A 14,766-nucleotide genomic window follows, 5' to 3' on the forward strand; every position below is an offset into this window, starting at 1 on the left:
ACCAGTGCTGGCTTAAAGCATTGGGCCTTGTTGAGACAGAGTGGCCTGGTAAAACCCGCTGTTGTTAAGCTTGGTACTCCATTATTGCTCCCTCACCACCTCCAGTTATGTTTAATTCCTTCTTTTCTGAGCAGGAGAGCTCCTCTACCTCCTTCACTAGTCCCAGCCTCACCCCACAGCCATGCACAGACGTCCTGGCCCTCAGGAGGGATTCAGTTACCCTCAGAGCCATCTGATGGCCAAATGTCAGTACAGTCCTCATGTGACAGTGCAGATGGCTTTGAGGCATGTTTGCTTTAAAAAAAATAAGAAAAAAAGAGATATTTTGTAACAGGACATTTTCAGTAGAGACCTCCCAATTCTATCATTGTGTGGAAGTTTTATCTAGTGGGACCATGAGGCTGAATTTGGGATTTTGCCTTTAAAGTTGTGAGCCGCTTTGTCATCTTTGGGCCAGTTTTACAGGTAGTGCTTAGCAAAGCATGTAGCTGTTGCTATGTGCTTCAGTCTTGTCTAGCTGAATTGTATTTAGCAATGACTGTAAAATAGAATTCTCACAGATTAAACTCTTTGACGTGTTCATGTTTATGCATGAATTTAAGAATGACTACCAGAGAGATTTGGTTTGAATGGTCACTGTTGAGCAACTGTGACTGGCAAACACTGACATGTATCAATTCAAAGCCATTCAGGATATGATCTCTGTAACTATTGTCTCACCTTCACTGTCTGTAAAAATGAGAATAGTGATGTTTGCCCACAGCAACTAGTGTTATTTGTGCATATCAATTTCTATTTGTAAAGCACTACTTTGAGGTAAGTTGCTCTTACTTCAGGACACCACTTAATCATGAACATGTAAATACACATCATCCTGAATTTTTACATACAGCAAAAAGATGAAGTCAAGGAATCCTTTCTTTGTAAAATACCCAAACTTGCTTTCATCAGCCAACTCTAACACACAACTGACAGTAGAAAGTGGTGTTGAGATTCTAGTTGTCATTTCATTTTCATCTGAACAAAAATATATGTTTAACGTGTTTTCCTTCTAGATGAAACAATCCACCCAATGCATATCACAATTTCTCCTCTAGTATTTCTCAGTAAAACCTGTTTCTACCTGAAAAGAAATCTGCTTTTTGTTCTTTTCCCTTCTGTCTCCCCAGTGCATAGTTTGGGACTGGGATTCCAATGGAAAGCATGACTTCATTGGAGAATTTAACTCGACTTTCAAGGAAATGCGAGGAGCCATGGAAGGAAGACAGGTAAGTGGCAAGCACCCAAGCAATCTCAATGTGTAAGCTTTGCAGCTGTAGCCTGTTCCTCAGACAGTCCTGTAATGAAGCAAGTGAGGTTGCCTCCTGTTCTCTCAGAAGTCGGTTGCTGTGTTGATCTTTCCCATAGGTTTTGCTGTTATGTAGACATGATAATCTGAAAACATAAAAAGCAACAATTCCTGTATTTCTGTGCCTGAAATATAGGAAATACTGTACTTTAGGTCTTTTTCTAGTTCACATTCTACAGGGATTTCTTTCTGTATTTTCTTTGAGCCTAAGCACATGGTTTCTATGAGGTTCTGTGCTCTTATGGCAAAGCAGATGCACAGTCTGGGTGCTCAAAGCATTTCCCCACTGGCCTGAAGGCCATTGTTGGTTGAGGATTGTTCCCCATTGCTCATGTGCTGTGTTCATTGCTGCCAGCTCTAACTTGAACCCATCATGATGAAACGAATCAGTTTCCTAAATACCTTGTAAATCACAGTCCTAACAGAGAATAATGTTTTAGCTTAATAATTTCACTTCTTTATATCATCCTGATCTTTTCAAATTAAAGCTGGTGGTAGTTATTGAATGTTACAGATGATTTGGCTTGTCAAATCCCAGATAATGTAATTTCCTATCATTACTTATTCCTGAGGGTGTTAGTTTGGATAAATTCTGTGAGGCAGAGTTAAAAATGTTGACTTTTTAATGTGCTCATAATTTATATTCACTGCTTCATGGTGATCTCAAAATCAAACACAAATGTCTAATAAACTTTATTTAGGCTTTATATTAAAGTTCTGTTTATAATATCTTGACAGTAACTTAACAAACCAACAAAAGGTGTTTAATAAATGGTAAGCAGACAAGCTATTCCATGGGTCAAGAAGCTTTCATGATTCTTCTAGATATTTTCTATTGCTCTTCCTAGAACAACAATTGCCTAGAGCTTAGCAAATGTTGCTTACATAGGTAAAATACTGTGGATCTATTATCAGTCATATATTAACACATAAATAACTTCTGAACAGAATCTGTGTAAATAAAACCCAGTTTTGTGCTCTCAAATTAAGTCTGACAATCAAAACTTAAACCAAACTAAATTTGAGCAGAATTAAAACCTATCTAAAGGGGTAAAAAGATTCCAGAGTGAATAACATTATCAAGGAAAGTGATGTGACAACAGTCTAGATTTGTCTGCAAATATCTGTGGCTGGGAAAGGTGCTGTGTGAGAGTGGTAAAGGGAGTGTCTTTCCAACAGCAATGTCTTTAAAAGAGCATCATACTCCTTCCTAGACAGGCAGCTTGTTGGCTAAGACAAGGGCGCCAGGAATGATTGTGAAGGATAAACTCTATATTTTTTATTACGATGGAGAAACAGTGTGCTCTTTTCATCCTCAGCTAGCAAAAAGGATGGTTAGTTGTTCAGAGGCATGAGAAGTTAATACAGCTATTTGTCAGTTCTTGTTCTAGGTTGGCACTGCAGTAACAGTGCCATCCAGGAATGTTTTAATGTTGCTCAATGCTTCAAGTATCTGAACGTTGTGTCTTGCTGTGGGCCTTGCATTTGCCATTCACCTGTAACATCACAACCTCCTTTTCACTGCAAAAGTACAGCTTTTCTCCACACACCTCAGCCATTGTGGCATTATTTTGTCCTTATTGGTCTCATTCTCTTGTTACTGTGCAGTTATTCTGTGGGCTTGCAGCTGCAAAACTCGATGCTGGCAATTCTTATGAGACACAGTTTCCAGCAATGTGAGAATCAGCCCTTCTCCCCACTCTTCTAGTCCTTATTTTATAGTTCATTCTAGAGGAAATGTGAATAAGATAGTAGGTAAGAATCATTTAAGTGGCTGATAAATATTACCCCAAAAATATACACCCAAAAATATAAACCCTAAAACTTTCAGACCCAAAAATCTTGTAGCCAATCTATCAACTGCTACAGCATCACTTTAGATGGGCAGAGTGAATATGTGTCGGCTACTTAGAAGAGGTGATGGTGTTTCCTAGACTGCTTCAGTTCCATCCCAACTTTTGAGTGTCAGCCACTGGTCTGCTGAGACTTCTTGGGAATTTGAGACCAGGCATCATTTAGATAAATGTTGTGAATTGCCACTGTCAGCTTGCTCATGGTTGGACCAGTAGTGTGTGAAGGAAGGAGAGAATTTTCCTTATCTGAATGATGACCTGTTTTGATCAGGAATGGCAGGAGTAGCTTATGAGTTTGTTTTGTAGATGTGTCGGGTCTTGAGTGAGATTCAGGGAGACAGTTGTAAGGCTGAATTCTGGGAAAGCTTGCTGGTCTTTGGTTGGTAATACAGATGAAAATGATTTATGCTGTTTGAGAAGGCTTCTTGATCATGAACAACCTCAGGATAATAGCTTGGTGCATGTTACTGTTCCATAGTAATTACCTTGTTGTCACAGACTGTTATATTCTGACATATAGATTGTTTTCATACTGACCACTAATAAAAAATAGCATAAAGACATCTTGTTGTTCAACTGAAAATCTGAAGCAGACATTTCTAAACCTTCTATTTAACATTTTCCACCATCCCAAAATTCAACATTTATTCCTTCATCATAATCATCATGGAATCACAGAATGGTAGGGGTTGGAAGGGACCTTTAGAGATCATCCAGTCCAACCTCCCTGCAGAAGCAGGATCACCTAGATCAGGTCACACAGGAACATGTCCAGGAGGGTCTTGAAGAACTCCAAGGAAGGAGCCTCCACAACCCCTCTGGGCAGCCTGTGCCAGGGCTCCCTCACCTCACAGTGAAAGAGTTTTTTCTTATGTTTAAGTGGAACTTTTTGTGTTCCAGCTTCATCCCATTACCCCTTGTCCTGTTATTAGCTACTATAGAAAAAAGAGATGTCCCAACCTCCTGACACCCACCATTTAAATATGATTCTATGAGACAAAAAACCACATTAAGAACAAGTCCATCCCTATGATTTTACTTATGACAGTTATTTTTTTCATGAAATACTAGCAACTACTCTGAGTTTATTGTGTGCTTAGGATTTGTGCCAAATATATGTATCATATATCTTTTTCATACATGTGTAGAGTGGCAATTTTATAAAGTATTTGAATATTAATCTATCAAACATTTTAAAAGAAGACTAGAAAAGCTTGATAAAAATTTAAAGACTGTGAAAGCTTTTCATAGTTGAAAGGAGAAATTCTCTACTGCTGAGAAAAAAAAGTAGCTATTTAATTTTTTTTTTTAAATTGAGGCAATAAAGCCAGAGGGGTTTGAAAAAAAAATCACAGAAACATAAAGCACCTGGATCCCCATGCAGCATGGGAATTATGTAAGGGGAAAATCTGTTCCTGTGTTACATAAAAATGGACACATGTGTATATACACACACCCAAAAGGAAGCCCTGCTGTACTACCCTCTCCTCTGACTTTCCAACAAGGTCAGGGTGTTATTATGGGGGGCAAGGAGTGCTACTGAGGTGCAGAAGATTAGATGGGATCCTGAGGGGATCTGAGCTGAGTTCCCTCATTTGCCCATGTATGTGACTATGGGCCTCACTCAAGGCTTTAAGATCAGGTAGCTCTCCAGATAACTTTGCATGGATGACTGAAGTTTCATCCAGCACTGCTGCTGGCCCCAGAGAGGGCAAGAGGAGGGTGCAGCCATGTCAGACACCCTCTGTATCCATGTGATTAGGCAAGCAGTGGTGCAACCTCAGGAGCACCAGTGGGGCTGGGGACCTTGCCTGAGGAAACGGGAAAAGCTTTGACTTTCACTTCATTCCCCAAGTGCAAGTTCCCAGAGGAAACTTCTGATAGTTATTAAAGTCAGCTCTTTTCCCATGGTGGATGTCTTTTTGGGACAAAAGGAATAAAGAAAAACCCTATCCTGTCCTTTTGCCTAAAGTGACAGCAAGAATAAACTAGCCTTTCACACAGGAGGTGCTGCAGTTCACTTAAAAGTGACTTGCTTTTCTTGAGGCATCAGAAAGAGATGATGCAGAATATAATGCTGTCTCCCATTGATTGGATTTTTTTCGCCCTGTCCATTACACTGCAATGTCTCTTTTGTCATAGTTTGTACTATGCAATTTTTTGCAGCATCTGTATGTGAAGGAATAAGAGAGAAGTAGAAGCATTGCAAGGAAGGCAAGAGAACATGCTAATGATAAACCAGTCTTTGCCATAGCTTTTCAGCTTTTTCTTAACAGGATTGCCTGATGCCCTGGTGTGTGAGCACAGTGTCCCAGGGAAAGTAACTGCTCTGTATCATAGCTTCTCTTGCCTTAGGGTACATGAAACTCCCTTGCCACTTCCATTTGTCTTTCCTCTGAATAGCTCATGATGTTGGTAGCCACATACCATCCAAATTTTGGATCTACAATGGTTGCCTGCATTTAGTCACCTCCAACTCCATTTGCTGGTTTGTGGCACAGGTGGCTACACTGTTTTCTGTTTTGAAAGTTTGTTAAGAGAAGGGATAATGATGTTTGGGAAAGCAGCATCTTTCACTACAGAAAGTAACATCTCCCATTGAGGGATCTCGTTACAGCAATGAGATGATTGGGACGTTCCAAGTGTCAGAATTAGTTTGCTGACCTTCATTGAAGAATAGCTGGATGGAGTTTGGTTTATATTCAGAAAATCTCCAAATGGTGGTTTAAATTTTGAGGTAGAAACACCAAAGCAGTATAGTCTGGGAGTTCATTAGCAACATTTGCAACAGTACTTCTGTTAAATTAACAGGAGATAGTTAAAATCAGGTTGCTTTCTGTTTCAGATTCACTGTGTTGTTTGACATGGAAAGAGCTTGCATAGCCCAGAGCTGCCAGACATTTGGAGGAGATGCTAAGTGACTTTCAGAATGATGAATCCAAACTTCACAATGTTTACCATTAGTGTCAGATTGCAGACTCTTGCATTAGTTTCTTCTCAACTGAACAGTTAATTTAAGGGACAAAAATGAATCGATAAAAAACAATGCCAGATAGGAAATCAGTGCTGAGAATGTAGGAACAGACTGAAAATTGAGGTTGGCCTCACAGTGCAAAGAAAATATTTAAAAACCATTTCTCATTCCTTACCAGCTTAGAACTATATTCTGAAATCTGTTCCCTTTAGAAGAGCTGCAGATATGACAAGGCCTGTAGAGGGAATTTCCTTCAAATGGTGCTTGTCACATTTTCAGCTTGAGCTGTGGGAATTGCTAAGGTCAGAACTGGATCTTCGTGGATAAGTGAAGATTGAAAGTTTTATATAAAACAGTTTTATTGGGTTTTGAAGCCTATGAATATCTTCTCCCTTCTCTCCTGTTCACTTCCATTTTTCATACTTTCACATCAACAGATTTAATAAGTGCAAAATTGTTCTTTCTTTCTGTTTTATTGCTTTTTAGGATTTGCTAGTCTGTTCTTTACTGACAACATCAGCCAGTGACACCTTAGTGGGTTGCACTTGGAATATTTTAATGAGCTTTAGATAGTTGCTGAGAATTGTTATCTGTACATCTCAAAATGCATTGCAAAAGTTCCTAGTTGCAATTTACAGTTCACAGAGAGAAGCTGAGTGGCTGACCACAGACACGCATTTTTCTCCCCTGAAGTAGTGCTTTACGCCACTTTGATCACAGTGTAAAGTACTTCCAGAAACCATTTACATGAATATAATATTTATCAGGCTGAAATAATCTTTTTTACAAGGAGGAATTATGTACATAGTGGAAACATTCATATAAGTCAGGACTTATTTAAACATTCATGTTGAAAAATGTTCCTGTTGGAGGATGGTAAAATTACAGAGGCGCACTTTGGCCATTCAGAGATCTCTCCAGCGTAGTTCAGCATCAAAGAGAGGAACACAAATCCTGACTCCAATAACTTTGGAGACAACCATATGCTAAATCATTTTGCCAGATAGCAACTTATGAAGATGCAAGTGCTTTTGCCTTGTTGTCAGATTTCCTTCCCATATGTGAGCTTATTGCAGGGTGACAGTGTCACAGAGCTCTCTCTTTACTTGCAGTGAAGGCGGTTTATTTCCTAAGCCCAACTGCTTCTCCTGAGCAGAGAAAAATGTTTACGGAGGATTTCCTCTGAACATGTGGGCCTGTGTATGCCTGTGTTCTCAGTTGGAAAAATCATTTCACAAGACAAATAATTGAGCTCTAGGCTAACTGGGAGCACAAGCAGATGTGCTTCCTACAGTTGGAATGGTTTTCTGTCATTTCCCATTCTTTGCTCTGTCATCTGTCTCCAGTAACACAGTGATGAAAATACTCCTCCCCTGTGCAGAAGAGGTCTCATATTGCTCCAAAGCCATATGTTTTGCTTTTCCTTTTCTGACATTTGACAAAAGTTCTACATTTGAAATACTTCAGAGCCATCCAAATAATTGCCATTAGGCAATGGTTTGAAGCCCGTTGAAATCACTGCGGCTGTTCATAAAGTAAACATAGTTTAAACTGCTCAAATACTTTGCTCAGACAAATCCTACATGAATGTCTTCACTATACACAAAGTATTGGAACACTTAGGAAGGTCTTCACTATAGGCAAAATATTGTAACAGTGAAGACAGACACGCTCCATCTCAAAATGTCATAGTAGGGATTTTTAAGTAACAGATCATCCTGATTCCCTTTGGAGATATATTCTTTATGTTACTCAACATCATGTGTTTTCTCCCAGCACTTGAAAACATCTCCCTGATAGAAAATACTGACCTTCTTAACTGTGTTTAATAACGCACTGCAGACACAAACCTGAATTTACAAATGCAAATAGATTCTTGCACATACAAATGTACATTTTACTCTGGCAGTAAGAGCCGTGAATAATATTGGAGATGTTAGAAGCTGGGGTCTGAAAACTTGGCTTTATCAATTTGTCTGAAACCAGAGAAGGGTGAAATATTTGAGGTGGAAAGCAGTAAGACTCTGGAAGGTGTTATGGTGGGAACCACACAACGTATTTCAGAAATAAGGTAGGACGAATTTGCTGTCCTGTTTGTAAATAAAACTAAGAAGAACATTTTAAAAGAAAAGGGTTTAATATATTCTTAGAGTTTTTTAAATGTATCAGTCATTGCTTAACCACATCTTTGTGCACTTTTTAGTAGTTTTCTGGAGTTTTTATTTTACTATTGGAGTTGAAAGAGAAATTATTTTTCTCTTTCAAGGGAGAGTGAGATGATCTCTGATCAGAATTTCTCCCGTCATGAGTTTAAGACAAAACACCAGTGCTACTGAGTAGGCAGTTTTGTAGCTAATACAATGCCTCAGATTGCTCCAGTGTTTTCATTTGTATTAAGTTCCTTCTTTTTTTCTCCTTTTAAATGATCTCAAAAGATCCTCAATCTTCCTTACATACACTTGAGCCTACAAGACTGGAAGATGACAACACATGAATCTGGATATCTCTTAGTGCTGCGTTCACACATATTTGTGTGAAGACAGATGTTTGCCCTGGATCTTGTTCTGTTGAGATCACTCTCTGCACAGTTAATGGATTTCACTTTTTTCTTCTGTGTGTAACATTATTTGTTAGGATTTAGTCAACTGTGGAAATCACACAATGCCTTTTTTGTTAATTATTCAATTTGTACATGCATTTTCCTTCAAGCAGTGACTGCTATTTTTCACAGGTACAATGGGAATGCATTAACCCCAAGTACAAAGCAAAGAAGAAGAATTACAAGAACTCAGGCATTGTCATCCTTAACCAGTGCAAGGTAAATACTTGTTTTGCTTTTTGTTTATTTCTTTAGTAAGCTCTCAGAGGTATATTTTAATGGTGTTTGGAAACAGGCAGCAAAGTGGAACTGCCTGTAGAATAATGATGAAAACTGAACCACTATGAAAAGTAAAGACAAGGGCTTGGATCTTAAAAGTAAGCTGACTGTCCCCAACTCCCTTATTTCTCTTGCCTTATGATGTGCAGTGGAGTAGGCAGTGCTAACCTCTTACACCTACAGATTCACCAATTGCCCTTTTGTGTGTTTCCCTTCTAATCCTTCCATCATTTCTAGAAAATTATACTTGTTCCTCATAAACCAATAGCAAAACCTCCACTGACAGCCCACTGAGAAAGAGCAGAGCTTGCTTCCACTTCTGATGTGAATTTTCCTTTCTGGCATTTTAGAATTGTTCTACTTGTTTACCTTTTTATTACTGTCTCAAGCTATATGCTTTCTTCCTTTACCTTATTTTCAGTTGATCCCTTCACTCCTTCCAATTTACTTTTTTTGAGGCAGTTCTCTGATGGTTTAGCAGTACACAGCTAATTTGGATATCTTGCTTTCTTGTCTGCAGATCCACAAGATGCATTCTTTCTTAGATTATATAATGGGAGGCTGCCAAATACAGTTTACAGTAAGTGTCTTACTTCTCTAGTTTGTTTTAAGGAAAGGGAATCCCCTTAGATACTGATACGTTACTTTCCCAGAGAAATGATTCTTGCATGCCATTCCTTGGTAAATTATTAAAGTCTTCTTGCAAAATGTATTAAGCCCAGAAAATAAAACTGTGCTAATGTAGGAAGATTTTTCTTGCAAATGCTGATTTACTTTTATGTTTTGTAGCAATCACAATCATATTCCAGAAAGTAAAGACAACTTCATAAAGGGGCGAGAAGCTAAGATGGTGTAGTCCCACCAGTTCCATCTGAGCTACATCCAGTCCCAGAAGCTGGAGAACTGAATTAACCCCTAAAATAATTTGCAGAGCAAATCATAAAATGATTTGCAGAGCCCTCCAGAAACCAGAAAACAATAATTTGTATTTCTAAACAATCATGTTTAGAATCATGTAATGATGTGTGGGTTTCATTTTTTTTTCTTTCCTGTGTATTTTTAATATGGGACATAAAATAATATTATATATCAGTATTTCCTATAGCATAGGAACACAGATTGTGGCTCAGTCCCAGTCTGGTTTATGTGACATCTAATTTCATGCCAGGTAAAGGGGTAAAATCTAATGCTCCAAGGTAATACTCTTCTTCTGGAAATCTTTTCATCTCATGTAGCACTCTGCCCTGTTTCTGCTCATGAGCATCAAGTATGAGACATTAGATGCCACTGAAATGTTCTATTTCACTTTTTTTCCAGGCAAGCCTTCACTTTCCAAAAAGATTCAACAAAAAGAAAGAAAGATTATTATTATTTTTGGTCCCAACAGAAAGTTCCAGCTATAGATAGTAGTGGATTGTCTCCCTGTGTATGAATCAGTTTTCTGAGGTGTAAATAACCCACTTTGCCCATACACCTTGCAAACTCATTGGATAACACCCAGAAATGAGGACTCTGTTTCTGGATTTGAAGGAAATACCTACTGTAGTGGACAAAGATCTTTCTAGTTGTCTTCTCTCTGCAAAGCATCCCTCGTAATTACCTCTCCACCTTGCCTGTCATGTTCTTCTGTTATCTCCACGTTACCTGCAATGTCCATTTCTCCTCCAAATCTGAAACTTGCCAATCCCTGACAACCCCCCTTAATTCATATATCCTGACATTTTCTCCCTAAAAATATGACTGAAAGATCTCCATTATAAAATGTTTTCAAGATCATTAGCAGAAAGACAGTAATGTCCTAAACTAGTGTTTAAAAACCTTCTCTAATCAGGGTGGGTGCTTAAGCACATGCAAGAACTGGTTAACATGCATTGCCCACAACTATAGCTCAAGCACAGGAGCACTGTAACAATTAGAAAGTGTCTAGGGCTAAACATATTGTTACAGTTGTGTTTTTCAGGGTCTTGTGATTCCTTCTAAATGTTTTTCAGTGATAAGAGCAAGTCCTCACTCAGTGTGCTGAAGGGTTGTGGCAATTTTATGTACTCGTCTCAGATTTCCTACCAGTAGGCTGTGAACCATAAGTTGAGAACTGCTGTGTTAAAATGGCTAATATTGCTTCTGCTATGTTTTCCTATTTTAATATTCCAACAAAACCATTGATAATGGGAAGCCTGGGTAAACTTACCTGCAAGGATGGGCAGTGAGGACATAAAGGAAAAATCCATTATACTGTTAGCCACAGAGATCTCCAAATTACTGCTGACCTCAGTGGTAAATCCACCAGCTACACTGTTGTGTAAACTCATCACTATCAGTTTTAAACCTACATGGACTGAGAGGAAGCTGTTGTGGATGTCTGCCTATAGCTCTGTTCATGTGTAATCACGTTGCTGTACTTAAAGACTTTGTCACAAGCTGACTCTCAGCCTATTTCACTTCCTCCTGCCTCAGTTGCACCAGTCCCCAAGAATAATATAGCACAGACTGGCTGTGGGATATATTGCTGCTTCCAGAAACATATCAGAGCTTCTCCAGTGGGCAGTGAAGCAAAAGAGTGCAGCCTACAAGGGAAATACTCAGTGCTCCTTTGCTTTCTGCACTCATCATACAATCTCCTTTTCACCTAGTCCTAATCTGGTTAATTCAGACCACTGAAAGAAAGGAGACATATTCCTTCTTAGATTTCCATTTCACTTCACTGGAGCGGATCTGGAATTGCTTGAAACTCTCCCACTACATGTATCGTTGTTGTTGTTGTCTTAATATTAATGACACTTCTACTGAGTTCATACTGTATGCAAGCAGTATGATATAACTGTGATTTGACAGGATGCTTGCTGGGGGAGGAAAACTGTGATGCTAGGTATCCATTTGATAACAAAACGCTGTAGGATGATGTACCCGCTAATTTAAGGCACTAATGGAGGCTTTGGTAACATCATGCTGTGTGTTCTTGGGATCCTTTATACATCTATTGTAGGAACTTAGTTCGAAAGAATGTCTCTGAAAAATGAAAGTAAACTTTTCCTTCACTTTAAAACCATTTATTAAGAAGCTTTCTTCTATAGAGATTAGTAGTGCTGATTCCAGTCCACTATTTTTATGCACTTCTTATTGCAAAAGCTGTATCTCTTATCAGACAGTGTTCTCTGCTGCAGAAGCGTTCAGAAGTTGGCAGTGCAAATGGGCCTGTAGTCAGAAGACATTTTCATCACTTTAGGAAATGCAGCAGAAAGGATGTGTAACAGGCATAAAGGGAACTGTAATAGAAAGATATATTGGACAGATTCTGTCTCAGGCAGGTCACAGTATTGGGCAAGCTGATTTGTTGCTGACAGTCCTAGCAGGAGGTCCAAGCTATGTAGGATGTTTTCAGCACACTGAAAATCACCCTTTTACAAGGCTGAGGAAAAAAAGTATGAAGAGTGTAATTCTTGCTATGTTATGTTCTTATTTACTTGTGGGAAGATGATGATTATATTGGAACCGATACATTTAAAGATACACTGATAAAAATCAGATGAACGCACTGTAAGAAAGATTCCCACTTTGTTGCCCACAAGATTAGCTCAGTTGTGACATTAACCTAACTTCTGAGATATGTTAACTGAGTTTTACAAATCCTTATCCTCTGTATTTGCACAAGAGCTGGGTAATGCTAAAAGAGCAGAGCTCTGCGTTGTTATTTTGGAACTGTGGACAGTTACAGCAGTCATCTTTCTTAAAAGTCCTCACTTTGAGAATCAGAGATTTGGATCAAAGTCAAGCACACTGCATCCAAATACAAATATTCATAAAGGCTTCATCATAGGAAGTCAGGATATTTTTTGCTTGTCAGTGGATCTCTGCTGCAAGCACCATTTCCAAAAAGGAAGCTTGTTCCAGGAACAGTTTTTTCATTCCCAAACACTGGCCACAGACTTCTATCCAAGCTCTTGAAATCCATGGCTTATTTTTACACTATGCTCTTGTTTTCAGCAAAAAAGCACCTAGCCATGACTAACAGCCACTAAGACTTGTCCAGTTCTGACAAGACATGTATGTGGAAAACAGACTAGCTGCTTCAGTGCATGAACAGTGAGTAGGGAAGCAGAGGTGAAAGATGACTTTATTTGCAAGCCAAATCAAGTTTGTATTTCCTGACTGACATATGGTGAGATGCCAGAGATTCATAGTTGATCAAAGTGACAAAGGGATTTTCAAGCTAACTAGAACCCAATGAAAAATCTTTTCCTTCAGCTAAGAGTTAGAGGTGGTAAATCAGACACAGTGGGGAAAAGCCACATTGGAGTGGCCCAATATGATTTTTCCCTTTTAGTTTTTAGCAATACAAAATAAGTTTCAGGAGGAATGTGTAATTTTTTAAGGGAGAATGGAAATGTTGTGCTTCATTTTCATTTTACAGCTGCATAAAACAGCCTTTCCCTATGGAGCCGAGACTCCAGTTGGGGAAGCTGCACATTTGCAGAGGCAAGCTGGGACTTCAAAGTTCTTTCTGCAGCCTTTAGCAAGGCTATTACCTGTCAACTGCACCATAAAACTAATTCCTGTGCATTTATCTATTGAATATCTAGGTATAATGGGTATTTTGGAGGAAGAGGTCATTGGAAAAGATCATAACCTTGCAAATGGCTTTGTTCCCTCTATGAGACCTTTGGGTTTCTTGTTGCTCCTTTTAGGAATTCCTAGAAAGCAGCACTACAAATTCAGGAGAGGGCTCTCTGGTCCCTGACAGTCTGATCACAGGAAGATGTATGCCAGAGTTGTATCTTCAATGTGAAGTATAAAGAGCATTTTAAAAGGGAGAAATGAATTTTAAGAGGATTCGTTAATATTTGCTCTTGCATTGAATGCTTCCCACAGTTTAAGCATTTGGAACACAAGAATCTGTGCAGGATTCAAGTTTTATTTTACCCTTCAGCTCCCCTCTAAGCTTGGTGCCATCTATGAAATTGAGAGAGTTGATTATTTAATGCTTAGATGTTTTGAAGATAAAAAATACCAGACAGACAGTATCCAGTGCCATTACTGCCACAGTAAGGTTTAAAGAAGCAAGAAGTGTCCCTAACTGAAGTTTGAATTTATATTTTAGTAGGACTTTTAGCCGACTCAGCTGTTTTTTGCTGCAAAGTTTTTATGGCCTGAATATCACCTAAGCTGGCATAACCTAATTAATTACTAGAACCTAGAAATAGCTTATTTGATGCATTTTTATTGGAACATAATTTTCCACATAGAATAATAATGCAGCTCATTTTTTCTTCCTAATTATGCTATTTTAGTTTTATTATCTCTTATTTTACAAGCCGTGTACTTTTAGATGTATTTATCAATGCTATCCCGATTCAACTTTGATGAAGTACACTGGAAAACAACTTTTGCTTTAAGGCTGCAGTCTCTACAGAAAAACATGTCTGGGAAAGATATATGGTTGATGTGGGCATGCTTATTCCCAGAAGAGCTCCTGAATGCATTGGCTTTTCTTCTTTTCCAGGTAGCTATAGATTTCACTGCATCCAACGGTGATCCCAGGAACAGCTGCTCACTGCACTACATTCACCCCTATCAACCCAATGAGTACTTGAAAGCTTTGGTAGCTGTTGGGGAGATTTGCCAGGACTATGACAGGTAAATAACTATGTTTGATAAGAGCGTTGTCTTTAGAAGGTGTTTTCACAGTGTGAAATCAATGACTGCCAGTGGCTGGCTG

At 38.8% G+C, this 14,766-nt stretch overlaps 1 protein-coding gene across 2 annotated transcripts in view; it reads left to right on the forward strand.

The window, feature by feature from the left end:
* CPNE4 (copine 4) overlaps positions 1–14,766 on the forward strand; it is a 215,450-nt gene that overhangs the window by 164,105 nt on the left and 36,579 nt on the right. For both annotated transcript variants that reach the window (XM_061996389.1, XM_061996390.1), the window contains exons 8-11: positions 1,170–1,268; positions 8,907–8,993; positions 9,574–9,633; positions 14,551–14,684. In XM_061996389.1, coding sequence (XP_061852373.1) covers positions 1,170–1,268; positions 8,907–8,993; positions 9,574–9,633; positions 14,551–14,684 — 380 coding nt within the window. The remainder of the gene's footprint in view (positions 1–1,169; positions 1,269–8,906; positions 8,994–9,573; positions 9,634–14,550; positions 14,685–14,766) is intronic.

Source organism: Colius striatus, chromosome 5 (genome assembly GCF_028858725.1).
Source record: "Colius striatus isolate bColStr4 chromosome 5, bColStr4.1.hap1, whole genome shotgun sequence".
In the NCBI taxonomy this organism is placed as follows: Eukaryota; Metazoa; Chordata; class Aves; order Coliiformes; family Coliidae; genus Colius; species Colius striatus.